Raw genomic sequence first — 27,876 nt, 5'->3', positions numbered from 1 at the left:
TATTGATCGAGCACTATTAGATTTAGGGGCAAGTGTTAATCTTCTTCTTTATTCAGTCTACGAGAAGTTCGGATTAGGTGAATTAAAGCCTACTTCGGTGTCCCTGCAATTGGCTGATCGATCTGTTAAAATACCACGAGGAACAATTGAAGATGTCCTAGTCAAGGTAGATAAATTTTATTTTCCAGTTGATTTCATCGTCCTTGATATGGAACCTGTGCCGAACCTTAAGAAACAGATTTCGATGATTCTTGGTCGTCCCTTCTTAGCTACAGCCAATGCATGTATTAACTATAGAACTGGGGTGATGGATATATCTTTTGGGAACATGAAAGTCAAACTAAATGTATTCCATGCATCTGATCAACTTGCAAGGGAAGATGAGTGCTTCCTAGTTGACAAAATGGATGATCTTGTAGAAGAAGCCCTTCCCTATATTCTGGCAGATGACCCTCTAGAAGCATGCTTAGCCCATTTCGATATTGATAACTTTGATCTAGACAAGGCCACAGAAGAAATCAATGTCCTGCTTGACAATCCGTCTCCCACGAATTCTCATCCTTGGCGAATCCGATATGAACCTCTTCCTACCCTTTCTAGTGCACCACAATGCCCCTTCCATCGAGTCCCCTCCCAAACTTGAGTTAAAGCCACTTTCGGTAACCCTTAAGTATGCTTTTCTAGGGCCAGAAGATACCCTACTTGTAATCATCGTGGCTGACCTATCCGACAAACAAGAAAGTCGACTTTTGAGTGTGCTTGGAGAACACAAACATGCAATTGGATGGTCCGTAACTGATCTGAAGGGGATTGACCCATCTATTTGCATGCATCGCATTCACCTAGAAGAAGATGCAAAACCGACCCGTGAAATGCAAAGGAGACTCAACCCTAATATGAAAGAGGTGGTCAAGAAAGAAGTAGTGAAGTTGCTAGATGTCGGAATCATTTATCCTATCCCTGATAGCAACTGGGTGAGTCCGACTCAAGTAGTACCAAAGAAGTCGGGCATTACTGTGGTTGAAAATGCAGAAGGAGAATTGATGCCCACACGCACGACCACTAGCTGGCGTGTTTGCATCGACTATAGAAAGCTTAACTCCATGACTAGGAAGGACCATTTTTCTTTGCCCTTTATTGACCAAATATTGGAAAGGCTAGCCAGTCAGAATTTCTACTGTTTTCTAGATGATTATTCTGGATATAACCAAGTGGTCGTGTATCCCGATGATCAAGAAAAAACCACTTTTACATGTCCATTTGGGTCATTTGCGTATAGGAGAATGCCATTTGGATTATGTAATGCGCCCGCGACATTTCAACGATGTATAATGGCAATTTTTTTTGACATGGTAGAAAAATTTCTGGAAGTATTCATGGATGATTTTTCAATTTTTGGCCCCTCATTCGATGATTGTCTCAATAATTTAGCCCTGGTTTTAAAAAGATGTAACGAGACCAATCTAGTGCTAAGTTGGAAAAAGAGACATTTCATGGTTCAAGAGGGTATAGTCTTGGGACACATTGTGTCCAAAAGGGGTATTGAGGTAGATAAAGCGAAAGTTGATCTTATTTCTAATCTCCCTCCATCCAAGTCCGTGAAACAAATCCGTTCTTTCCTAGGCCATGCTGGTTTTTACCGTCGCTTCATTAAAGACTTCAGCAAAATCTCTAGATCCTTGTGTAATCTCCTTGCCAAGGATCCATCCTTTGTCTTTGATGAAGCATGTAAAGAGGCCTTTGAAAAACTCCGATCTAAGTTGTCTACAGCACCTGTCATTCAACCTCCCAATTGGACCCTTTCATTTGAACTTATGTGTGATGCTTCTGATTATGCCATTGGGGCGGTTTTAGGGCAACGACTAAATAAGTTACCTCACGTCATCTACTACGCTAGTAAGACACTCTTAGATGCACAATTGAATTACACCACTACTGATAAAGAATTACTAGTTGTGGTATTTGCTTTGGACAAGTTTCGGTCCTATCTCTTAGGGTCCAAAGTTATTGTGTTCACTGATCATTCTGCTCTCCGGTACCTCCTTTCAAAGAAGGACACCAAGCCTCGCCTAATTCGATGGATCCTGTTGTTACAGAAATTTAATCTAGAAATTCGTGATAAGAAAGATACCACAAATGTTGTAACAGACCATTTGTCTAGAATCCTTCTCGAGCCTCCTCATAACATTTCACCACTTCATGACTCCTTTCCAGATGAACAATTGTTTGAGGTACAAGACGTGAAAACACCATGGTTTGCCAACATAGTGAACTATTTTGCCGTAGGATAAATTTTCGATCATTGGTCCAAGCAGGACAAGGATCGATTCTTTTCGCAAGTTAAGTTCTACTTTTGGGATGACCCCGATCTGTTTAAGTACCGTCCTGATCAAGTAATCCGTCGATGTGTGCCTGAATGTGAATTTCAGAGTATTCTTGATTTTTCTCATACCCAAGCCTGCGGGGGACATTTTAGGGGTAAAAAAATGCAGCTAAAGTCTTACAAAGTGGATTTTATTGGCCCTCATTGTTCAAAGATGCTCACAATTTTTGCCAGACTTGTGAGCGATGTCAGCGAATGGGTACAATCACCCGTAGAGATATGATGCAACTTAACCTCATTTTAATTATAGAAATTTTTGATGGGCCCTTTCCCGCGTTCTTTTGGTTTTGAGTACATTCTTGTCGGGGTAGATTATGTCTCAAAGTGGGTAGAAGCTGTTGCCACTAGGACTAATGATCATAAGGTTGTGGTTAAGTTTTTACAAACAAATATATTTAGTCGCTTTAGCACACCCCGAGCTATCATTAGTGATGGGGGATCACATTTCTGCAACCGATCTTTTGAAGCTTTGGTTCGCAAGTATTCAATCACCCACAAAGTTGCCACCCCATACCATCCCCAAACAAGCGGGCAAGTTGAAGTTTCCAATAGGAAGATAAAACACATCTTAGAAAAAACAATACGCCCCGATAGAAAAGATTGGTCTCAGAGGTTAAACGATTCTCTCTGGGCCTACCGTACTGCCTATAAGACTCCTATTGGCATGTCTCCCTACCGACTGATTTTTGGAAAAGCTTGCCACTTACCGGTAGAACTTGAGCATAGAACTTTTTGGGCTATTAAAAAGTTTAACTTTGATATGGCGGCAGCTGGTTCTAACTGGAAACTTCAACTCAACGAGCTTGAAGAGTTACGCAATGAGGCGTATGAAAATGCCAAAATATACAAGGCAAGGACTAAGGCTTTTTATGACAAATACATTAACCGTAAGTCTTTCGAGCCTAATCAAAAGGTTTGGCTATTCAATTCCAAATTGCGTCTTTTCTCTGGTAAACTTTGCTCTAGGTAGGATGGTCCCTTTTTAGTTAAAAAGGTTTTTCCTCATGGTGCAATAGAAATTCAAAACATCAGTGATGGTCGTATCCTGAACGTCAATGGTCAAAGATTGAAACCTTATATAGAGTGTGTTGCAGATGGACAGTTGATTGAATCCTTTGATTTGATGGATCCTATTTATCGAGATGATTAAGGATGTACTGTGTCTGACTGAAGACGTTAAACTTAGCGCTTGTAGGAAGGTAACCCAATTCTCATAAGGTTATTTTTGCACATTTTCTTGTCGCATTTTTTTAACAGGAATCCTCATATTACTGATGCAACTAAGGTAAAGTGCTTCTATCCTCCATATGCATCATATTTTCTTCCAACATAAAATAAAATAAAATAAAATAAAAGTAATAATATAATATTCAAGAAAAAAAATATTGAGGATAATGTCTGATCTAGGTTGGGGTATAGGATTCGATTTTTTAAAAAAAATTTCACATTTTTGAATAAGTTTTTCGAAAAAAAAATCTAATATCTATGCCTTAATGCTGAAATGATAAACACATGAAGTATATAAAATCTAAAAAAACCCAATGACTAGTCAGGTTTAAGACTGTTACGGGAGAACTAAGCCGCCATGCTCCACGTGACCGGCACGCGCGCCCATGAAGACTACGGCTGTCCTTTGGTCCAGCAATCCGACCCCGAGTCGGACATCTTCGGCTCCACAGCCCGACCTCGAGTCGGCTGTCCTTTGATCCAGCAATCCGACCCCGAGTCGGACATCTTCGGCTTCGCGGCCCGACCCCGAGTCGGCTGCCCCTTAATCTAGCAATCCGACCCCAAGTCGGATATCCTCAGCACCGCAGCCCGACCCCGGGTCGGCTGCCCCCTGATCCAGCACTCCGACCCCGAGTCGGAGATCTCTTGATAACGACAGGCTGCTTCCCAGAGGCACGCCGAGGCCTCCTGCTCCACTACTCCCTGCAACGGCTGTATCCGATGCTGTTCCACGATCTCCTGTATCAGCCGTACAAAGCGGAACTCCACTACGCCCTGTCATGGCCGTACCCAGCGCTGCTCCACGACGCCCTGTAACGGCCATGTCAGTGGCCACTCCATCGCGCCCCACGATGACAAACCCCCCTGAGAGACCCCCCAGCCAGGTATATATGCGGCTGGGGGGAGAAGGGTGGGGGGATAAGCAATATCTTCCAGAGCACTCTCTTGCTTGCGATTATCATTTCTCCTCCTCCTCCAATCTCCTCTGACTTGATCGTCGGAGGGCCCCCACTATCCCAGTGGTGGTGCGAGGCTTGCTTGCAGGTTTCCCGGTGGAAGGTGGAGCGTAACCAACACCAACCAAGACAACTCAGACGGAATCCCGTTCACACCGCTGTGTCAATCGTTCTCGGTTTGGACCACCAGCAACAGTTGGCGCTAGAGGAAGGGCACTGATCTCAGAGCGATCGTAATGGCACGGCGAGGTGGTCGTGGAGCTTCCAATGCCTCCGGTCGCGGGGCCTCTCGCGCCTCCGGCCGGGAGGCCGCTGCGTCTCCAACACATTCTCAGCAACACTCAACCGTTCCACCCCCGATTCAGATGGTCGAAGCCGCTCAGTTCGACCAGTTAGCCCAGCAGGTCCGCACCCTCGCGGAGGCAGTGCAGAACCTGCAGGGTGTGATGTCTCGGGCGCCGCAGCGGGCCCAGGAGCCGCTGCTCCCTGAGCGCTCACCTGTCCTCCTTAACCCGCGCTCCTTTCTCTCCCATGGGGAAGAGCGCCGGCGCGAGGAAGATTCTCGAGCACGGTCCATTCTGCCGGGACCGTCCCATCGAAGCTGCGCGGGGTACAAGAGGCGGGCCCGGGCGCGTTCCCAGACCCCCCAGTCCTCAAGGAACCCGCGCTCCAGTCGGTCCCCCTCTCGGTGCTCCTTGTCTCCCACCCACCGGTCGCGCTCCCTGGACCGGCGGGTGGACGATCTCCACGACAACTCCAGGTCCTAAAGGGCCACTCTAAAGATCCCTTCGCCGACTTGGAGATCTCCTCCCAACCGGCGCTTGCCTCGAGGATCCTGCGGACCCCAAATCCGCCGGGATTCAAAATGCCGGCGATCGAGCCCTATGACGGGGCGGCGGACCCGCGGGATCACGTGGAGAGTTTCAGGACTCTTATGCTCCTCCATGGAGCATCAGATCCCCTCCTCTGCAAGGCCTTCCCGGCGACCCTCCGTGGCCCAGCCAGGGCGTGGTTCGCCGGCCTGGAGGCTGACTCTATCCAGTCCTTTGACCAGTTCACTCGCCTCTTCATCAGCCATTTCGCCGTCAGTAGCCGGCGGCGATTGGTTTCCGACTCCCTCTTTGATGTCCGGCAAAACGAGGGAGAAAGCCTGCGGGATTACCTTACCCGCTTCAACAAGGCTACATTGGAGGTCCGGAACCTGAGCCAGGAGGTGGCTCTCTCAGCCCTGAAGCGTGGCTTCCGGAAGGGCAGACTCACCTTCTCCCTGGACAAACGCCTGCCGCGGAGCTTCCCGGAGCTGTTGTCTCGGGCGAACCAGTATGCAGACGCCGAGGAGGCAGCCGCCCACCGGAACAAGGAGGCCGCCGAGGCCCCTCTAAAGCTCGGGAAGAAAAGGCGAAAAGAGGCACCCCAGAGGAGGAGCCCGACGCCTCAACATCGGCGCAGAAGCCCGTCACCGGCGAGGAACCACGGCGCCCCACGCCCTCGTTCTCCGCACCGACGCTTCAACCGGTACACCCCACTCCTGGCCCCCCGGGCCCAGATCCTTATGGAGGTCAAGGGGCGGGAGAACCTCCCGGTCCCGAGGCAGATGAAGAAAATCCCTGGGAGGAGGCCCTCTCGAGCGTACTGTGAGTACCACCGAGACCACGGCCACGACACCGAAGACTGCTTCCAGCTTCGGGACGAGATCGAGGCTCTCATCCGCCGAGGGCGTCTCGGTCGATATGTAAACGACCGACGTCCCCCCGCAGACCCGCGCCCGGCCGACCCGGCCCCTCAGGAGCCTCGGGAGCAGAATCGACCCGTCGCGGGCGTGATCCACACCATCACTGGGGGCTGCTCTCGGCCTGTGAGGAATGCAGGGGGCTCGGTGGAAGCATCAGGGGTGGCCGTCGCGAAGAGGCAGCGGGTCGGAAATGTAATCACTTTTTGTGATGAGGATGTAAAGGGGGTTCAGACCCCCCATGATGATGCCATGGTGATCTCCCTCACTATGGCGAACTATGATGTAAGGCGTGTTCTTGTGGATAGTGGAAGCTCAGCTGATATTTTGTTTTACGAGGCCTTCCAAAAGATGAGCTTGTCCCGACAAGTGTTGCACAAAACATCCACCCCCCTCATAGGATTCACTGGAGATGCTATCTCGGCCGAAGGTGTCGTTGAGCTGCCTGTGACTGCGGGCGTTGCACCCGCAGAAGCCACAGTGCGGCTCGGGTTCTTGGTCGTCCGTGTTCCCTCGGCCTACAACGCTATCCTCGGACGACCCGGACTGAACGCCCTTCGCGCGGTAGTCTCTACATACCATTTGCTAATGCGGTTCCCCACGGCGGCCGGGATTGGAGAGGTCCGAGGTGACCAACCGACCGCACGGCAATGTTTCCTAGCAACTCTCAAAGGGAAGAAGCCCGTGGAGGCCCTAAGCGTCGAGTCCCTTGACGCCAGAGACGAGGTGGCTTTGCGGCACGGGGAGCCGGCCGAGGGTGTGATCGAAGTTCCCCTTGAAGAGGGTCGCCCGGACCGTATGGTCCGGGTCGGTGCCAACCTCGACTCGGAAGCTCGGCTCAGGTTAGTGGAATTCCTCCGAGCCAATGCTGATGTATTTGCCTGGTCGGCGGCCGATGTACCTGGGATCGACCCGGAGGTCATTTCTCACGCCCTCAACGTCGACCCAACCCACCGACCAGTAAAGCAGAAGAAGAGACACTGTGCCCCGGATCGGATCCGAGTGGTCGACCAGGAGGTAGACAAGCTCTTGGAGACAGGATTCATAAGGGAGGTCAGCTACCCCGAATGGCTGGCAAACGTCGTACTTGTCCGGAAGGCGAGCGGGAAGTGGAGGATGTGCGTCGACTACACCGACCTGAACAAGGCGTGCCCCAAGGATAGCTTTCCGCTTCCACGGATAGACCAACTGGTCGACGCGACTTCCGGATATCAGCTGCTGTCTTTCATGGACGCCTTCTCCGGCTACAACCAAATAATGATGGCTCCACAGGACGAGGAGAAAACTGCCTTTATAACAGACCGGGGGCTGTACTGTTACAAGGTAATGCCCTTTGGTCTGAAGAATGCTGGCGCCACTTACCAGCGCCTCGTCAATAAAATCTTCAAGGAGCAGATCGGCCGGAACATGGAGGTGTACGTGGACGATATGCTGGTGAAGAGCCGCCATGCCGACCAGCACATCGCGGATCTGGAGGAGACTTTTGCCACCCTGCGGAAGTTTCGCATGAAGCTGAACCCAGCGAAGTGCGCCTTTGGCGCTTCGGCCGGGAGGTTCCTCGGTTTCATTGTCAACCAGCGGGGGATCGAAGCCAACCCTGACAAAATCAAGGCCATCCAAGATATGTCCCCTCCGACCAAAGTGAAGGAGGTTCAGGAGCTCGCTGGAAGGGTCGCCGCGCTCGGACGATTTGTGGCAAAATCGGCCGAACGCTGCCAACCGTTCTTCAAGGTGTTGAAGCGTCCGAAAGACTTCCTTTGGACGGCCGAATGTCAAGTGGCATTCGACCAACTCAAGGAGTACTTGGCGTCTCCTCCCCTGCTGTCCAAGCCGCAAGAGGGGGAGATGCTCTACCTCTATCTGGCGGTCTCCCCAACCGCAGTCAGCGCAGTACTGGTTCGGGAAGAGGCAAAGCTCCAGAAGCCTGTGTACTACATCAGCCGGGTCCTACGGGATGCCGAGACGCGGTATGCGAAGGCGGAAAAGATCGCCTTCGCGCTGCTCACTGCGGCCAGGAGGCTTCGCCCCTATTTCCAGGCTCATCCTGTCACCCTCTTGACCGATCAACCACTGCGGCAGATCCTCAGCAATCCTGAGAATGCGGGACGGCTGGTGAAGTGGGCAGTAGAACTTGGTGAGTTCGACATCCGCTACCAGCCCCGACCCGCCATCAAGGCCCAAGTGCTCGCGGACTTCCTCGCTGAGTGCACTGTGCAGGAGGCGGAACCTAGGCCGCCGGAAACACCCAGCCTCGACCTCCCAATCTGGACGCTTCACATTGATGGGTCGTCGAACCCCGAAGGTGGAGGGGCCGGGCTGGTCCTTACCAGTCCCGATGGAGTGATAGCCGAGTATGCCTTGAGGTTCGGATTTCCAGTGACCAACAACGAGGCGGAATACGAGGCCCTAGTCACAGGACTCAAACTCACCAAGGAGCTCGGCATCCGGCGTTTGAAGGTCTTCACCGACCCCCAGCTGGTGGTCGGGCAGGTCCGAGGGGAGTTCGAGGCTCGGAGCCCGACCATGCAGAGCTATGTCTGAAAGGTGCAAGCACTCATTCCCGACCTCGGCAGTGTTGACATTCAGCAGGTCTCAAGAAGCGAAAATGCCAGGGCCGACAGGCTGTCCCGCTTGGTGGGCGCAGACGCGCACAACTTGTCGAGGACGATCTACCTGGAGACCCTGGATGCCCCGAGCATCGGCGAGGCCGGAGCGGTGATGGCGATTGATCCGGAGCCATCTTGGATGGACCCGCTCGTCGCCTACCTCGCCGAAGGAATCCTCCCAGAGGACGAAGATCAAGCTCGGCGACTCGTCACGAAGTCCGCCCACTACGTACTCTATGAAGGGAGGCTGTATCGGACCTCGTTCACCGCCCCCCTCTTAAGGTGCCTCCGCCCCTCGGAAGCGGCCTACGCCCTCAGCGAAGTCCACGAAGGCATCTGCGGATCGCACCTGGGGGCTAGGTCCTTGGCGCATAAGATCATGAGGCAAGGCTATTATTGGCCTACCTTGTTGGAGGACTCGAAGGATCATGTGCGGAAATGTGACGCCTGCCAGCGCCACGCCAACGTCCAGAGAGTCCCTTCTGTCCCCTTGGCACCAATCACTGCACCCTGGCCCTTCGCCCAGTGGGGAATGGATATCCTCGGACCATTCCCCGTCGCTTCAGCTCAGCGGAAATTTTTGATTGTTGCAATCGACTACTTCACCAAGTGGGTGGAGGCAGAGCCGCTGGCCACTATCACGGAGGTGCAAGTCCGGAAGTTCGTGAAGAAGAACATCATTGTCCGATTTGGGGTACCTCGGGTCCTCATCTCGGATAATGGGCGACAGTTCGACAACAAGCATTTCCGTGACTTCTGCGAGGAGTTCGGGATCGAGCATCGGTTCACATCTGTGTCGCATCCCCAAACCAACGGCGAGGCCGAGGTCACAAATCGGACAATCCTCCAAGGAATCAAAGCGCGAATCGGTCGGACGGGGCAAGCTTGGGTCGAAGAACTCGAGAATGTCCTTTGGGCGTATCGGACCACGCATCGGACCCCTACCGGGGAGACGCCTTTCAGCCTAACCTATGGCACGGAAGCCGTTGTCCCCGTGGAGCTCGGACTTCCCTCACCTCGGGTGGCCGCGCACCGACCCGAGGCCAATTCGGAACAACTCCGAGGGAACCTGGATCTCTTGGAAGAAGCGAGGGAAATGGCGCAGGTTCGGATGGCGATGTATCAGCGGAGGGTGGCCCGATATTACAACTCCAAGGTCCGACCGAAGCTTTTCAGAATCGGAGATCTGGTGCTAAGGCGAGCTAAAGCATCTCGACCTGCGGAAGGTGGGAAGCTAGCGCCAAATTGGGAAGGCCCATATAAGGTTCGCTGGGTAAACCGACCTGGCTCCTACCAGTTGGAGGCCCTAGATGGTCGAGAAATTCTAAGGAGCTGGAATTCCGCTAACCTGCGGATGTATTACCAGTAGAACGACGATGCCAGAAAGACAGTTCAAAAATGTATAACGCTTTGCATTTCAATAATTTCTGGTTACAACGGCGTGCTCGTGTGATTACAAGGAATTCCCAGGGGGGAATTAGGGTGTAAAGAAAGTAAAGAAGAGGTGGAGACTCCGAGGAGCTGAAGATCTGGGATCCCGAAACCTCCATCTGAAGCGGTTGCAATCCCGTCGGAAGTGGGTGCTTCCAACCGGAGGCGCCATCGGCGTCTCACGAAAGAGACGAAGAGCCGGCGTGGATGAAGAAGAAGTGGACGAAGGAGAAGTCCACACTGCCTCCAACCGGAGGCGCCATCCACGCCCCACAAAGAGGATGAGGAGCCGCCGCCGACGAAGCTCCCGCTGCCTCCAGAGGAACGCCACCTCCAAGGGATATTCCGGTCCTCCCCAGTGTTAGGGGAGAGAAGGAATACGAGGGGGAAGAGCATATGGAGGCGCGGTCCCGGATCAGGCGTCTGGTGCAGAGCTCAATCGGGAGGCTGAACTTCAAGGAGGGGAGATGTGATCCCGGATGAAACGCCTAGAGCGGAGTTCCGCCGGGGAGACCCTCCTTGCTGATCCCAGATGAAACGGCTAGTTGGCTGAAGTCGCGAGGGGCGCGCCTCCCGTTCCTTCGGCAGGAGTCTCTCAGCCATGCGCCAGAGAGAAGGTCCACGATCCATAGCAACTTGAACAGCTCCGGCTTGGCAGGCTCCATCGCACCTGCACCTATATTTATAGCCAAACTGCGGCCCCCCGGTCGTTCCGATACGGGTGGCTCCAATAAATGCGGGCGCATTGAATCCGGAGCCGATCCGACTCTCAAGGCGTATCTTCCCGCGATTTCCTAAGCGTCATTCTCCTTAATCGCATTTTTTGTGCAGGACACTCCGGGTGCCCTGTACCCCTAGGTCCACGTATCTCCGCCCGCGCCCAGGCCGCATCCGCCTCGAAGAACGCGCGCATCGCGGCCGCTTAACTGACACTCCTCGCAAGCAGCAACTGGCGATCCGATTTCCCAGGTAACCCCTCAATTAGCATTTAATGCCCATCTGGTGTTCCCCAGGCGACGCTTGGAGAGGAGGAGAAACACGATCGCAGCTGGCCACGGAGAAATCCCGTCGGGCGGCAAGCGACAGGCGCACGACCAGCGAGCGGAATTTCCCGAGGCTCGGCCCTCGGATGCCAGGCTAACCCGATGATCATCCCGGGAGCAGACTAGCCTGAAGCCCCGATCGGTCGCCTCGGCTTGCGCCAGCCTTGGCCGACCAACGAGCGGAATCTCCCGAGGCACGGCCCTCGGATGCCAGGCTAACCCGATGATCATCCCGGGAGCAGACTAGCCTGAAGCCCCGACCGGTCGCCTCGGCTTGCGCCAGCCTTGGCCGACCAACGAGCGGAATTTCCTGAGGCCTGACAACCCTCAGATGCCAGGCTAACCCGATAATCATCCCGGGAGCAGACTAGCCTGAAGCCCCGACCGGTCGCCTCGGCTTGCGCCAGCCTTGGCCGACCAACGAGCGGAATTTTCCGAGGCCCGGCCCTCGGATGCCAGGCTAACCCGATGATCATCCCGGGAGCAGACTAGCCTGAAGCCCCGACCGGTCGCCTCGGCTTGCGCCAGCCTTGGCCGACCAACGAGCGGAATTTCCCGAGGCCCGGCCCTCGGATGCCAGGCTAACCCGATGACCATCCCGGGAGCAGACTAGCCTGAAGCCCCCACCGGTCGCCTCGGCTTGCGCCAGCCTTGGCCGACCAACGAGCGGAATTTCCCGAGGCCCGGCCCTCGGATGCCAGGCTAACCCGATGATCATCCCGGGAGCAGACTAGCCTAAAGCCCCGACCGGTCGCCTCGGCTTGCGCCAGCCTTGGCCGACCAACGAGCGGAATTTTCCGAGGCCCGGCCCTCGGATGCCAGGCTAACCCGATGACCATCCCGGGAGCAGACTAGCCTGAAGCCCCCACCGGTCGCCTCGGCTTGCGCCAGCCTTGGCCGACCAACGAGCGGAATTTTCCGAGGCCCGGCCCTCGGATGCCAGGCTAACCCGATGATCATCCCGGGAGCAGACTAGCCTGAAGCCCCGACCGGTCACCTTGGCTTGCGCCAGCCTTGGCCGACCAACGAGCGGAATCTCCCGAAGCTCGGCCCTCGGATGCCAGGCTAACCCGATGACCATCCCGGGACCAGACTAGCCTGAAGCCCCGACCGGTCGCCTCGGCTTGCGCCAGCCTTGGCCGACCGACGAGCGGAATTTCCAGAATTTCCTGAGGCCTAACCCTCGGATGCCTGGCTTAGCGCCGGAAGAATTTTCTGAGGCCTAACCCTCGGATGCCTGGCTTAGCGCCGGAAGAATTTCCTGAGGCCTAACCCTCGGATGCCTGGCTTAGCGCCGGAAGAATTTCCCGAGGCCTAACCCTCGGATGCCTGGCTTAGCGCCGGAAGAATTTCCTGAGGCCTAACCCTCGGATGCCTGGCTTAGCGCCGGAAGAATTTTCCGAGGCCTAACCCTCGGATGCCTGGCTTAGCGCCGGAAGAATTTCCTGAGGCCTAACCCTCGGATGCCTGGCTTAGCGCCGGAAGAATTTCCCGAGGCCTAACCCTCGGATGCCTGGCTTAGCGCCGGAAGAATTTCCTGAGGCCTAACCCTCGGATGCCTGGCTTAGCGCCGGAAGAATTTCCTGAGGCCTAACCCTCGGATGCCTGGCTTAGGGCCGGAAGAACTTCGAGAGTCAGGAGTCGGCAAGACGCCGCCAAGAGTTAAAAAGAAAAAAGAGGAAGACGGACGGGGGAGGGCCCCCGGTTAAATAGGCGGAAAGGCGGGTGATGCCTCGATGACGCCAGAGGACGCCTGGCCGCCGAAGGGTCGCTCGCGCCCCAAAGGCAAATCGACGCCATTAAGGAAGGATGTCCGCCGAAATCCTCAGACTGCCAGGTCAGCAACAACCGCCATACGCCATAAAGAAGGCGGGAAGCTCGAAGCGCGCGCGCCTCTCCGAGGGATGGCGGCAATCTTGAAGCATCACTCCCTTCACCCGTTCCCCTTCTGGTTCCAGGCTCGGAAGTGGGGGGCTACTGTTACGGGGGAACTAAGCCGCCATGCTCCACGTGACCGGCACGCGCGCCCATGAAGACTACGGCTGTCCTTTGGTCCAGCAATCCGACCCCGAGTCGGACATCTTCGGCTCCACAGCCCGACCTCGAGTCGGCTGTCCTTTGATCCAGCAATCCGACCCCGAGTCGGACATCTTCGGCTTCGCGGCCCGACCCCGAGTCGGCTGCCCCTTAATCTAGCAATCCGACCCCAAGTCGGATATCCTCAGCACCGCAGCCCGACCCCGGGTCGGCTGCCCCCTGATCCAGCACTCCGACCCCGAGTCGGAGATCTCTTGATAACGACAGGCTGCTTCCCAGAGGCACGCCGAGGCCTCCTGCTCCACTACTCCCTGCAACGGCTGTATCCGATGCTGTTCCACGATCTCCTGTATCAGCCGTACAAAGCGGAACTCCACTACGCCCTGTCATGGCCGTACCCAGCGCTGCTCCACGACGCCCTGTAACGGCCATGTCAGTGGCCACTCCATCGCGCCCCACGATGACAAACCCCCCTGAGAGACCCCCCAGCCAGGTATATATGCGGCTGGGGGGAGAAGGGTGGGGGGATAAACAATATCTTCCAGAGCACTCTCTTGCTTGCGATTATCATTTCTCCTCCTCCTCCAATCTCCTCTGACTTGATCGTCGGAGGGCCCCCACTACCCCAGTGGTGGTGCGAGGCTTGCTTGCAGGTTTCCCGGTGGAAGGTGGAGCGTAACCAACACCAACCAAGACAACTCAGACGGAACCCCGTTCACACCGCTGTGTCAATCGTTCTCGGTTTGGACCACCAGCAACAAAGACAATTTGAGTTCTTTTCATTAAAAGTTCTTTTAGCGAGTTGTAAGATAATTTTTACTTTGAAATTTCACAACACACATGGTCTGCACTTCTAAGGATTAAATTCAGCATTATGTTGTTAAGTCTGGTAGCAACCTTGAGTCCTGATGAATCATACCTATCTAATTCACTATTATCCCATATTTATTAAAAAAAGAGTGAATTTAGTCAGATACATCGAAAAGGGCTACCTATTGTCAAACGTCAGCGGGCTTGTGATGATGAACCCGAGCATAGGTCCGTAGGGGAGTCTTGATGCCCAACACCTTATGCTATCTGGTGTGGGAGTTGTTGACTGAATGCTCGCTATACGGAGGAGTCATTACAAGAGTAAAAGTGCATAATTTATTTATAAATACAAACTCAAAATATAACCCAAAAAAAAAGAGAAAGAGAAAATAATATTGACCTTGAAAAAGACGATAGTACGAAAGCCGTCGTTGTAAAAATTCGAGTAAACTGAAATATTACAGATAAAGCCCATGAGGTATTAAAGTAAACATCCATAACTCTCGAAATCCTGCAAGATAGGATGATTTTAAATCAGTGCATAGGTTTATCTAACCAATTCTTGGAAACTACTAGCTTTAGTAGTATGTTGGGGAATCTTAAGCCTAGTCCAGATATCACCGAGCACCCAAGTATAAATAAGCCTTACAACTCTCTCACAAAGACTTAATGACTTCAACTTAAGTTGCATACTGACCTAAGATTTGGGCTGACTTAGTAATTAAAACTTTGTGTGCTTTTGAAATTTTTGGCACTTATGCATTTGAAATTAGATTTTATGTAACGATAAAATAAATTGGGTAGAGACCGCAGTTTGTGGGTATCTGAGTCGGAAACCCTCACGAGACAAAACTCGTCCACTAGGACCACCTAGGGTTTTAAAGCCTTATTGCATATGGTAAATGCAATTGCGATTCCTGTGAAAGTGAGTTAGCTTTTATTTTGCTCGAGGACTAGCAAAATGCAGGGTTGGGGGTCTGATAAGTGCTAAATAATACATAAATTAGCCTCTTTTTCATAGCACCTATCATTATTTTAATTCACATATTCTGTAAATTTAACCATAAAAGATGCGTTACCCTCATCATTGCATTTTAATAAATTAATTCGAGTTTGATTTAATTATTTATTAATTGAGCCTAATGAATGCAGGTCGAGTCAAACTCAATTGGATATACCTAAACCCCATCAATTTCTTTCCTTTTCACGTTCTCTCTGATTTTCTCCACGTGTCCAAACTTTCTAATTTGGACATCCTGAGTTCACGCATCCGTCCCAATTCTCCTGTCCACCCCATGTCCACGTCATCCTTTAAGTGCTTAAAGATCAAGCTTCCACGTCACTCTTCCCTCTCATGTCCAAAGAACAGAACAAAGATCTCTCATCCACGTTTGATCCCAGCCGACCACATCCATTCACATCTCAACGTCCCAGCTTCATCCCTTTCGCATTCCGAAGTCCCTTCTCCCACGGATCGTTCCCTTCCAGCGTTCCATCCTCTTCCACGCGTCTCCCTTCCGAACTCCCCTGCATTCATAGCATCCAAACAGAGCCAAATCCCCGCATGGTCCCATGGAAGCTCCCAACGTCCAAGTTCATCCAAACTTTCAGCCTCATCCTGCTTTGATCCATCCTTATCTCGACTTGGAACAGGGGAGGAGAGGGGGAGGTATGCAGTCTATAAAAGGCTCGACATGGAAACCAGAGAGGGTATTCTTCTGACCGAAGGTTCGCATCCACTAACTCATTGATCAAACGTGGTGGGGAAGCTCCACGGAAACCAGAGAAGGGAGAAGACAACGAGAGAAAGGAGGTAGCCGTGATGGAAAACCTCTGCGCTGCTGCTGTCACCCATGACTCCATGGAAGGTTGAACTCTTCTCTAGGACTGGATGCAGCCCTAACAAAAAAAGACGGGTTTTTGTTTATTTAATTTCATGTTCTTGGAATTGTATAGACATTCTTGTTCTTAATAAATATCTTTTACCTCATGCTTAAATTCTGTGATTTCAAGTATGAAGTCTATACAAAAGTTTTTCATGATCATTGAAGTAAAAATAAGATAATTCATGCGTAAGAAAGATGCGATGTACTGCCACCTTAGATTAGGGTAGACAATTCATGCTATCTAAAGATGGATTATGCCTAAATTACTTTTGTGAATTTCTATTTAAATGCTTATTAGGCTTGTAGCCAATGTGCATGTTAATCCAAGAATAAATTAAAATACAATTAATTCTTGTTCCTATGTTAGTGGTGAATTCCTTACCCTAGGTTCTTTTATTCATATCATTTTTAATTGCATCCCTTATTAAATTTCTTAGTTTAATTTTCTTCACAAATTCTTTTTTTTAAATATTTTTAAGAAAACAACTGTACCCCAATCCCTGTGAATCGATACCCGTAATCACTATCCTACCAGATACATGCTATTGTGTGGTCTTTAAAGTTGACTATCACAACCCCACATAACTGGGACAAGGCTTGACAGGTATGGTCTTTTTTTTTTCTTTTTCATTTTTTTTTGTTGGTCCAGATGGGTATCGCCATGGTTATAATATGTAATAGCAACAAATCTCCAAGTGAACGTGGGCAGGGGCACCATTTTAGAGGTTGATTTTTTGGGCATTGCTCTTAATATAGATTATGCTCCAACTAGAGGAAACAAATTTTATGTGAGACAAGGACATACACATACCTCTTAATGACAAGGGTTTTCTTTCTTGATAAGATGTAGATAGACTTCTGAATTTTGGACATGCTGCAGAAGCACGAACAGGCGGGACATATGCCAAAGAAGGATTATGCTTAGTATGGCGAGGCCCTAATTTTATGGCTGGGCTCCCAGAAGCCACACATTTGTTTAGAAGCATGCTGTCCCAGGAACCTAGAAAAGAAAATATTGTTATGAACCTTTAGAGACTCTAAATTAAAATTTTTTTTGCTAAAAATTAATTTTTGTGTCCCGTGTAAATAAATAATGAAATTCAGCATAAGGGACATTTGAACTTCATAATGCATCATCTAGTATGGTTAAAATGGTACATCTCTGGACTGAATGGACCGATTTACCATATTTTCAAGGATATAGTCATGTTTACATGGGCATTAATATATACACACGCACAAGCACAAATATGGTTTATATGGTTCATATTCTTACTACTTTGATAAAATATGCACAAAATGACAACTTTGATAGGAATGAACAACAAGATGGAATGCAAATGCCATACCCAAATGTTTTTTTTGGGACATAGCTTCAAGTGCATTTCCATTTACATATATACAATATCAATCTTATTCTGAACTCCATTATTGTCTTATTAAGCAAATAGGAAAATTCACAAATCAATCACATAGATAACTTGTTTCCTTTGTCTGCCGATAGTTCACTAACACAGTGCATCTATATTGGTTAGGATGATACTGCTATTATAATCCACCATGAATTATTGACTTGTATGCCGTGAGGCTGTCAGCCAAGGCAAAAATAAGATATTACCTTCCAAGACGAATTAAACCTCTATAACAAATATGTAGCAACAAATTTGTAGGCCTGCGTTCCATGAGTACAAAATGCAATTATCAAACCCACCTATGCAGTATATAGATGACTTCATAGTAGGTCAATCCAGTAATATAAAGCCATCAGATAATAGTTAAAAAAATCTGGAATCTGCTTATTAACCCCCACCCTTTCACACATGCTAATGAAAGCACTGATGGGGTGCCATGTAATTTTGGAGGAGGAGGAGAAAGAGGAGGAAGAGGAGGAAGAGGGTAGCTACACTTTGTAGAGATAAATCCAATTGTCTATGCAAAAGAAAAGAAGAAAATATGAAGAAAGGAAGATAGTTGCAAATCTAATTTAGATTAACTGGTCATATTATAGGAATCTAGTGGGATAGAAGACTATGCAAACAAATAAATTGCATGGAGATGTAAGCTAGGTAGTCAACGTACCTGTTACGGGGGAACTTAGCCACCATGCCCCACGTGACCGGCACGCGCGCCCAGGAAGACTACGGCAGCCCCTTGATCCAGCAATCCGACCCCGAGTCGGACATCTTCGGCTCCGCAGCCCGACCCCGAGTCGGCTGCCCCTTGATCCAGCAATCCGACCCCGAGTCGGACATCTTCGGCTCCGCAGCCCGACCCCGAGTCGGCTGCCCCTTGATCCAGCAATCCGACCCCGAGTCGGACATCTTCGTCTCCGCAGCCCGACCCCGAGTCGGACATCTCTCGACAACGACAGGCTATTCCCCAGAGGCACGCCGCGGCCCTCTGCTCCACTACACCCAGCAACGGTCGTATCCGGCGCTGCTCCACGATCCCCTGTAACAGCCGTACAAAGCGGAGCTCCACTACGCCCTGTCATGGCCGTACCCAGCGCTGCCCCACGACGCCCTGTAACGGCCATGTCAGTGGCAGCTCCATCGTGCTACACGATGACCAACCCCCCAAAAGGACCCCCCAGCCTGGTATATATGCGGCTGGGGGGAGAAGGGGGAGGGTAAGCAAGAACTTCCAGAGCATTCTCTTACTTGCTACTATTATCTCTCCTTCTCCTCCAATCTCCTCTGACTTGATCGTCGGAGGGCCCCCACTACCCCAGTGGTGGTGCGAGGCTTGCTTGCAGGTTTCCCGGTGGAAGGCGGAGCGCAATCAACACCAACCAAGGCAACTCAAACGGAACTCCGTTCACACCGCTGTGCCAATCGTTCTCGGTTTGGACCACCAGCAACAGTTGGCGCTAGAAGGAGGGCCCGAATCTCAGAGCGATCGTAATGGCACGGCGAGGTGGTCGTGGAGCTTCCAATGCCTCCGGTCGCGGGGCCTCTCGCGCCTCCGGCCGGGAGGCCGCTGCGTCTCCAACACATTCTCAGCAACACTCCACCGCTCCACCTCCCATTCAGATGGTCGAAGCCGCTCAGTTCGACCAGTTAGCCCAGCAGGTTCGCACCCTCGCGGAGGCAGTGCAGAACCTGCAGGGTGTGATATCTCGGGTGCCGCAGCGGGCCCAGGAGCCGCTGCTCCCTGAGCGCTCACCTGTCCTCCTCAACCCGCGCTCCTTCCTCTCCCATGGGGAGGAGCGTCGGCGCGAGGAAGATTCTCGAGCACGGTCCATTCTGCCGGGACCTTCCCATCGGAGCTGCGCGGGGTACGAGAGGCGGGCCCGGGCGCGTTCCCAGATCCCCCAGTCCTCAAGGAACCCGCGCTCCAGTCGGTCCCCCTCTCGGTGCTCCTTGTCTCCCACCCATCGGTCGCGCTCCCTGGACCGGCGGGTGGACGATCTCCACCGACAACTCCAGGTTCTAAAGGGCCACTCCAAAGATCCCTTCGCCGACTTGGAGATCTCCTCCCAGCCGGCGCTTGCCTCGAGGATCCTGCGGACCCCGAATCCGCCGGGGTTTAAAATGCCGGCGATCGAGCCCTATGACGGGGCGGCGGACCCGCGGGATCACGTCGAGAGTTTCAGGACCCTTATGCTCCTCCACGGAGCATCAGATCCTCTCCTCTGCAAGGCCTTCCCGGCGACCCTCCGTGGCCCGGCAAGGGCGTGGTTCGCCGGCTTGGAGGCTAACTCAATCCAGTCCTTCGACCAGTTTACTCGCCTCTTCATCACCCATTTCGCCGTCAGTAGCCGGCGGCGACTGGTCTCCGACTCCCTCTTTGATGTCCGGCAAAACGAGGGAGAAAGCTTGCGGGATTATCTTACCCGCTTCAACAAGGCTACGCTGGAAGTCCGGAACCTGAGCCAGAAGGTGGCTCTTTCAGCCCTGAAGCGTGGCTTCCGAAAGGGCAGACTCACCTTCTCCCTGGACAAACGCCTGCCGCGGAGCTTCCCGGAGCTGTTGTCCCGGGCGAACCAGTATGCGGACGCCGAGGAGGCGTCCGCCCACCGGAGCAAGGAGGCCGCCGAGATCCTTCCAAAGCTCGGGAAGAAAAGGCGAAAAGAGGCACGCCAGAGGAGGAGCCCGACGCCTCAACGTCGGCGCAGAAGCCTGTCGCCGGCAAGGAACAACGGCGCCCTACGCCCTCGTTCTCCGCCCCGACGTTTCAACCGGTACACTCCTCTCCTGACTCCCCGGGCCCAGATCCTCATGGAGATCAAGGGGCGGGAGGACCTTCCGGTCCCGAGACAGATGAAGAAGATTCCTGGGAGGAGGCCCTCTCGGGCGTACTGTGAGTACCACCGGGACCACGGCCACGACACCGAAGACTGCTTCCAGCTTCGGGACGAGATCGAGGCTCTCATCCGCCGAGGGCGTCTCGGTCGATATGTGAACGACCGACGTCCCCCCGCAGACCCGCGTCCGGCCGACCCGGCCCCTCAGGAGCCTCGGGAGCAGAATCGACCCGTCGCGGGCGTGATCCACACCATCACTGGGGGCTGCCCCCGGCCCGAGAGGAACGCAGGGGGCTCGACTGAAGCGTCAGGGGCAGCCGTCGCGAAGAGGCAGAGGGTCGGTAATGTAATCACTTTTTGTGATGAAGATGTAAAGGGGGTTCAGACCCCCCACGATGACGCCATGGTGATCTCCCTCACTATGGCAAACTATGGTGTAAGGCGTGTTCTTGTGGATAGTGGAAGCTCAGCTGATATTTTGTTTTACGAGGCCTTCCAAAAGATGAGCTTGTCCAGACAATTGTTGCACAAAACATCCACCCCCCTCATAGGATTCACTGGTGACGCTATCTCGGCCGAAGGTGTCGTTGAGCTGCCTGTGACTGCGGGCGTTGCACCCGCAGAAGCCACAGTGCGGCTCGGGTTCTTGGTCGTCCGTGTTCCCTCGGCCTACAACGCTATCCTCGGACGACCCGGACTGAACGCCCTTCGCGCGGTGGTCTCTACGTACCACTTGCTCATGCGGTTCCCCACGGCGGCCGGGATTGGAGAGGTCCGAGGTGACCAACCGACCGCAAGACAATGTTTCCTAGCAACTCTCAAAGGGAAGAAGCCCGTAGAAGCCTTAAGCGTCGAGTCCCTCGACGCCAGAGACGAGGTGGCCTTGCGGCACGGGGAGCCGGCCGAGGGTGTGATCGAAGTTCCCCTCGAGGAAGGTCGCCCGGACAGGACGATCCGGGTCGGCGCCAATCTCGACCTGGGAGCTCGGGCCCGGTTGGTGGAATTCCTCCGAGCCAATGTCGATGTGTTTGCCTGGTCGGCGGCCGATGTACCTGGGATCGACCCGGAGGTCATTTCTCACGCCCTCAACGTCGACCCGACCCACCGACCGGTAAAACAGAAGAAGAGACACTGTGCCCCGGATCGGATCCGAGTGGTCGACCAGGAGGTAGACAAGCTCTTGGAGGCAGGATTCATAAGGGAGGTCAGCTACCCCGAATGGCTGGCAAATGTCGTACTTGTCCGGAAGGCGAGCGGAAAGTGGAGGATGTGCGTCGACTACACCGACCTGAACAAGACATGCCGCAAGGATAGCTTTCCGCTTCCGCGGATAGACCAACTGGTCGACGCGACTTCCGGATATCAGCTGCTGTCTTTCATGGACGCCTTCTCCGGCTACAACCAGATAATGATGGCTCCACAGGACGAGGAGAAAACTGCCTTTACAACAGACCGGGGGCTGTACTGTTACAAGGTAATGCCCTTCGGTCTGAAGAATGCTGGCGCCACTTACCAGCGCCTCGTCAACAAAATCTTCAAAGAGCAAATCGGCCGGAACATGGAGGTGTACGTGGACGATATGCTGGTGAAGAGCCGCCATGCAGACCAGCACATCGCGGATCTGGAGGAGACTTTCGCCACCTTGCGGAAGTTTCGCATGAAGCTGAACCCAGCGAAGTGCGCCTTTGGCGCTTCGGCCGGGAGGTTCCTCGGTTTTATTGTCAACCAGCGGGGGATCAAAGCCAACCCGGACAAAATCAAGGCCATCCAAGATATGTCCCCTCCGACCAAAGTGAAGGAGGTTCAGGAGCTCGCTGGGAGGGTCGCCGCGCTCGGACGATTTGTGGCAAAATCGGCCGAACGCTGCCAACCTTTCTTCAAGGTGTTGAAACGCCCGAAAGACTTCCTCTGGACGGCCGGATGTCAAGCAGCATTCGACCAGCTCAAGGAATACTTGGCGTCTCCTCCCCTGCTGTCCAAGCCGCAAGAAGGGGAGATGCTCTACCTCTATCTGGCGGTCTCCCCAACCGCAGTCAGTGCGGTACTGGTTCGGGAAGAGGCAAAGCTCCAGAAGCCTGTGTACTACATCAGCCGGGTCCTACGGGATGCCGAGACGCGGTACACGAAGGCTGAAAAGATCGCCTTCGCGCTGCTGACCGCGACTAGGAGGCTTCGCCCCTATTTCCAGGCCCATTCTATCACCCTCTTGACCGATCAACCGCTGCGGCAGATCCTCAGCAATCCAGAGAATGCGGGACGGCTGGTGAAGTGGGCAGTAGAACTTGGTGAGTTCGACATCCGCTACCAGCCCCGACCCGCCATCAAGGCCCAGGCGCTCGCGGATTTCCTCGCTGAGTGCACGGTGCAGGAGGCGGAACCTAGGTCGCCGGAAACACCCAGCCTCGACCTCCCGATTTGGACGCTTCACATCGATGGGTCGTCGAACCCCGAAGGTGGAGGGGCCGGGCTGGTCCTTACCAGTCCTGATGGAGTGATAGCCGAGTACGCCTTGAGGTTCGGATTTCCAGTGACCAACAACGAGGCGGAGTACGAGGCCCTAGTCACGGGACTCAAACTCACCAAGGAGCTCGGCATCCGGCGCCTGAAGGTCTTCACCGACTCCCAGCTGGTGGTCGGGCAGGTCCGTGGGGAGTTCGAGGCCCGGAACCCGACCATGCAGAATTACGTCCGGAAGGTGCAAGCACTCATTTCCGACCTCGGCAGTGTCGACATCCAGCAGGTCCCGAGAAGTGAAAATGCCAGGGCCGACAGGTTGTCCCGCTTAGTGGGCGCAGACGCGCACAACTTGTCGAGGGCGATCTACCTGGAGACCCTGGATGCCCCGAGCATCGGCGAGGCTGAAGCGGTGATGGCGATTGATCCGGAGCCGTCTTGGATGGACCCGCTTGTCGCCTACCTCGCCGAAGGGATCCTCCCTGAAGACGAAGATCAAGCTCGGCGACTTGTTATGAAGTCCGCCCACTACGTACTCTATGAAGGGAGGCTGTATCGGACCTCGTTCACCGCCCCCCTCTTAAAGTGCCTCCGCCCCTCGGAAGCGGCCTACGTCCTCGGCGAAGTCCACGAAGGCGTTTGCGGATCACACTTGGGGGCTAGGTCCTTGGCGCACAAGATCATGAGGCAAGGCTATTATTGGCCTACCTTGTTGGAGGACTCAAAGGATCATGTACGGAAATGTGACGCCTGCCAGCGCCACGCCAACGTCCAGAGAGTCCCTTCTGTCCCCTTGGCACCAATCACTGCACCCTGGCCCTTCGCCCAGTGGGGAATGGATATCCTCGGACCATTCCCCGTCGCTCCAGCTCAGCGGAAATTTTTGATTGTTGCAATCGACTACTTCACCAAGTGGGTGGAGGCAGAGCCGCTGGCCACTATCACGGAGGCGCAAGTCCGGAAGTTCGTGAAGAAGAACATCATTGTCCGATTTGGGGTACCTCGGGTCCTCATCTCGGATAATGGTCGACAGTTCGACAACAAGCATTTCTGTGACTTCTGCGAGGAGTTTGGGATCGAGCATCGATTCACATCTGTGTCGCATCCCCAAACCAACGGCGAGGCCGAGGTCACAAATCGGACAATCCTCCAAGGAATCAAAGCGCGAATCGGTCGGACGGGGCAAGCTTGGGTCGAAGAACTCGATAATGTCCTTTGGGCGTATCGGACCACACATCGGACCCCTACCGGGGAGACGCCTTTCAGCCTAACCTATGGCACGGAAGCCGTTGTCCCCGTGGAGCTCGGACTCCCCTCACCTCGGGTGGCCGCGCACCGACCCGAGGCCAATTCGGAGCAACTCCGAGGGAACCTGGATCTCTTGGAAGAAGCAAGGAAAATGGCGCAGGTTCGGATGGCGATGTATCAGCGGAGGGTGGCCCGATATTACAACTCCAAGGTCCGACCGAAGCTTTTCAGAATCGGAGATCTGGTGCTAAGGCGAGCTAAAGCATCTCAACCTGCGGAAGGTGGGAAGCTAGCGCCAAATTGGGAAGGCCCGTATAGGGTTCGCTGGGTAAACCGACCTGGCTCCTACCAGTTGGAGGCCCTAGATGGTCGAAAAATTCCAAGGAGCTGGAATTCCGCTAACCTGCGGATGTATTACCAGTAGAACAACAATGCCAGAAAGACAGTTCAAAAATGTACAACACTTTTCATTTCAATAATTTCTGGTTACAATGGCGTGCTCGTGTGATTACAAGGAATTCCCAGAGGGGAATTAGGGTGTAAAGAAAGTAAAGAAGAGGTGGAGACTCCGAGGAGCTGAAGATCTGGGATCCCGAAACCTCCATCCGAAGCGGCTGCAATCCCACCGGAAGTGGGTGCTTCCAACCGGAGGCGCCATCGACGTCTCACGAAAAAGACGAAGAGCCGGCGCGGATGAAGAAGAAGTGGACGAAGGAGAAGTCCACACTGCTCCTACCCAGAGGCGCCATCCACGCCTCACGAAAAAGACGAGGAGCCGCCGCAGACGAAGCTCCCGCTGCCTCCAGGGGAACGCCACCTCCAAGGGATATTCCGGTCCTCCCCAGTGTTAGGGGAGAGAAGGGATACAAGGAAGAAGAGCATATGGAGGCGCGGTCCCGGATCAAGCGTCTGGTGCGGAGCTCAATCGGAAGGCCGAACTTCAAGGAGGGGAGACGTGATCCCGGATGAAACGCCTAGAGCGGAGTTCCGCCGGGGAGAACCTCCTTGTTGATCCCAGATGAAACGGCTAGTTGGCGGAAGTCGCGAAGGGCGCGCCTCCCGTTCCTTCGGTAGGGGTCTCTCAACCATGCGCCGGAGAGGAGGCCCACGATCCATGGCAACCTGAACAGCTCCGGCTTGGCAGGCTCCATCGCACCTGCACCTATATTTATAGCCAAACTGCGGCCCCCCGGTCGTTCCGATGCGGGTGGCTCCAATAAATGCGGGCGCATTGAATCCGGAGCCGATCCGGCTCTCGAGGCGTATCTTCCCGCGATTTCCTAAGCGTTATTCTCCTTAATCGCATTCTCTGTGCAGGACACTCCGGGTGGCCTGTACCCCTAGGTCCACATATCTCCGCTCGCGCCCAGGCCGCATCCGCCTCGAAGAACGCGCGTATCGCGGCCGCTTAACTGACACTCCTCGCAAGCAGCAACTGGTGATCCGATTTCCCAGGTAACCCCTCAATTAGCATTTAATGCCCATCTGGTGTTCCCCAGGCGACGCTTGGAGAGGAGGAGAAACACGATCGCAGCTGGCCACGGAGAAATCCCGTCGGGCGGCAAGCGACAGGCGCACGACCAGCGAGCGGAATTTCCCGAGGCTCGGTCCTCGGATGCCAGGCTAACCCGATGATCATCCCGGGAGCAGACTAGCCTGAAGCCCCAACCGGTCGCCTCGGCTTGCGCCAGCCTTGGCCGACCAACGAGCGGAATTTTCCGAGGCTCGGCCCTCGGATGCCAGGCTAACCCGATGATCATCCCGGGAGCAGACTAGCCTGAAGCCCCGACCGGTCGCCTCGGCTTGCGCCAGCCTTGGCCGACCAACGAGCGGAATTTCCCGAGGCTCGGCCCTCGGATGCCAGGCTAACCCGATGATCATCCCGGGAGCAGACTAGCCTGAAGCCCCGACCGGTCGCCTCGGCTTACGCCAGCCTTGGCCGACCAACGAGCGGAATTTTCCGAGGCTCGGCCCTCGGATGCCAGGCTAACCCGATGATCATCCCGGGAGCAGACTAGCCTGAAGCCCCGACCGGTCGCCTCGGCTTGCGCCAGCCTTGGCCGACCAACGAGCGGAATTTCCCGAGGCTCGGCCCTCGGATGCCAGGCTAACCCGATGATCATCCCGGGAGCAGACTAGCCTGAAGCCCCGACCGGTCGCCTCGGCTTGCGCCAGCCTTGGCCGACCAACGAGCGGAATTTTCCGAGGCTCGGCCCTCGGATGCCAGGCTAACCCGATGATCATCCCGGGAGCAGACTAGCCTGAAGCCCCGACCGGTCGCCTCGGCTTACGCCAGCCTTGGCCGACCAACGAGCGGAATTTCCTGAGGCCTGACAACCCTCAGATGCCAGGCTAACCCGATGATCATCCCGGGAGCAGACTAGCCTGAAGCCCCGACCGGTCGCCTCGGCTTGCGCCAGCCTTGGCCGACCAACGAGCGGAATCTCCCGAGGCTTGGCCCTCGGATGCCAGGCTAACTCGATGATCATCCCGGGAGCAGACTAGCCTGAAGCCCCGACCGGTCGCCTCGGCTTGCGCCAGCCTTGGCTGACCAACGAGCGGAATCTCCCGAGGCTTGGCCCTCGGATGCCAGGCTAACCCGATGATCATCCCGGGAGCAAACTAGCCTGAAGCCCCGACCGGTCGTCTCGGCTTGCGCCAGCCTTGGCCGACCAACGAGCGGAATTTCCTGAGGCCTAACCCTCGGATGCCTGGCTTAGCGCCGGAAGAAGTTCCTGAGGCCTAACCCTCGGATGCCTGGCTTAGCGCCGGAAGAAGTTCCTGAGGCCTAACCCTCGGATGCCTGGCCTAGTGCCGGAAGAATTTTCTGAGGCCTAACCCTCGGATGCCTGGCTTAGTGCCGGAAGAATTTCCTGAGGCCTAACCCTCGGATGCCTGGCCTAGCGCCGGAAGAATTTCCTGAGGCCCAACCCTCGGATGCCTGGCTTAGCGCCGGAAGAATTTCCTGAGGCCTAACCCTCGGATGCCTGGCTTAGCGCCGGAAGAATTTCCTGAGGCCTAAGCCTCGGATGCCTGGCTTAGAGCCGGAAGAATTTCCTGAGGCCTAACCCTCGGATGCCTGGCTTAGCGCCGGAAGAATTTCCTGAGGCCCAACCCTCGGATGCCTGGCTTAGCGCCGGAAGAATTTCCCGAGGCCTAACCCTCGGATGCCTGGCTTAGTGCCGGAAGAATTTCCTGAGGTCTAACCCTCGGATGCCCGGCTTAGCGCCGGAAGAGGTTCCTGAGGCCTAACCCTCGGATGCCTGGCTTAGAGCCGGAAGAATTCCCTGAGGCCTAACCCTCAGATACCTGGCCTAGCGCCAGAAGAATTTCAAGAGTCGGGAGTCAGCGAGACGCTACCAAGAGTTAAAAAGAAGAAGGACGAAAGTGAAATGAAGAAACTCTATTTGCATTAACTTTCATTGTTTCAGGGCCGAGACCCATACAACTTGGCAAAACGCCAACACACAAAGAAAAGAACAAAAATACAGAAGGTCAGCTTGGAGGAACCCCCGGGTCGGGAACGCCGGGCACGTCCGCAGGGGGTAGGGAGGCGGTTGGAGAATCAGCAGGCAATGGCGCCGGAGAGGAGTCAAGAAGAGAGATCCCACTCAGGTCAATTTCGGGGTACTTAGCCGACACCCTTGTCAGGCCTTCCTCGAAGCCTAAGATAAAGGAGTCGGACCCCGCGTCCGACATGTCACGGACGAACTCGTCAGACTGACGATAGGCCTGTACCGCCTCCGACATATCACGGGTGAACTCGGCGGACTGACGATAAGCCTGTACCGCCTGACGCCCGATTTCCGCACTCTTC

At 54.1% G+C, this 27,876-nt stretch overlaps 1 protein-coding gene across 4 annotated transcripts in view; it reads right to left on the bottom strand.

The window, feature by feature from the left end:
• Positions 1–27,876, bottom strand: part of LOC103719334 (protein TIC 20-I, chloroplastic-like) — a 46,840-nt gene that overhangs the window by 13,884 nt on the left and 5,080 nt on the right. For 3 of the 4 annotated variants that reach the window (XM_089923800.1, XM_026809346.4, XM_088701828.2), the window contains exon 2: positions 16,923–17,111. In XM_089923800.1, coding sequence (XP_089779926.1) covers positions 16,923–17,097 — 175 coding nt within the window. In that variant the 5' untranslated portion in view covers positions 17,098–17,111. Of the gene's footprint in view, positions 1–16,922; positions 18,191–27,876 lie in introns of all 4 variants that reach the window. The other variant, XM_089923801.1, reaches the window with a different exon arrangement.

The sequence above is a fragment of the Phoenix dactylifera genome, chromosome 1, assembly GCF_051530095.1.
Source record: "Phoenix dactylifera cultivar Ajwa chromosome 1, Ajwa_hap1_PhDact_Kaust_v1.1, whole genome shotgun sequence".
Lineage (NCBI taxonomy): Eukaryota > Viridiplantae > Streptophyta > Magnoliopsida > Arecales > Arecaceae > Phoenix > Phoenix dactylifera.
This window is presented reverse-complemented; position numbering and strand designations above follow the sequence as displayed.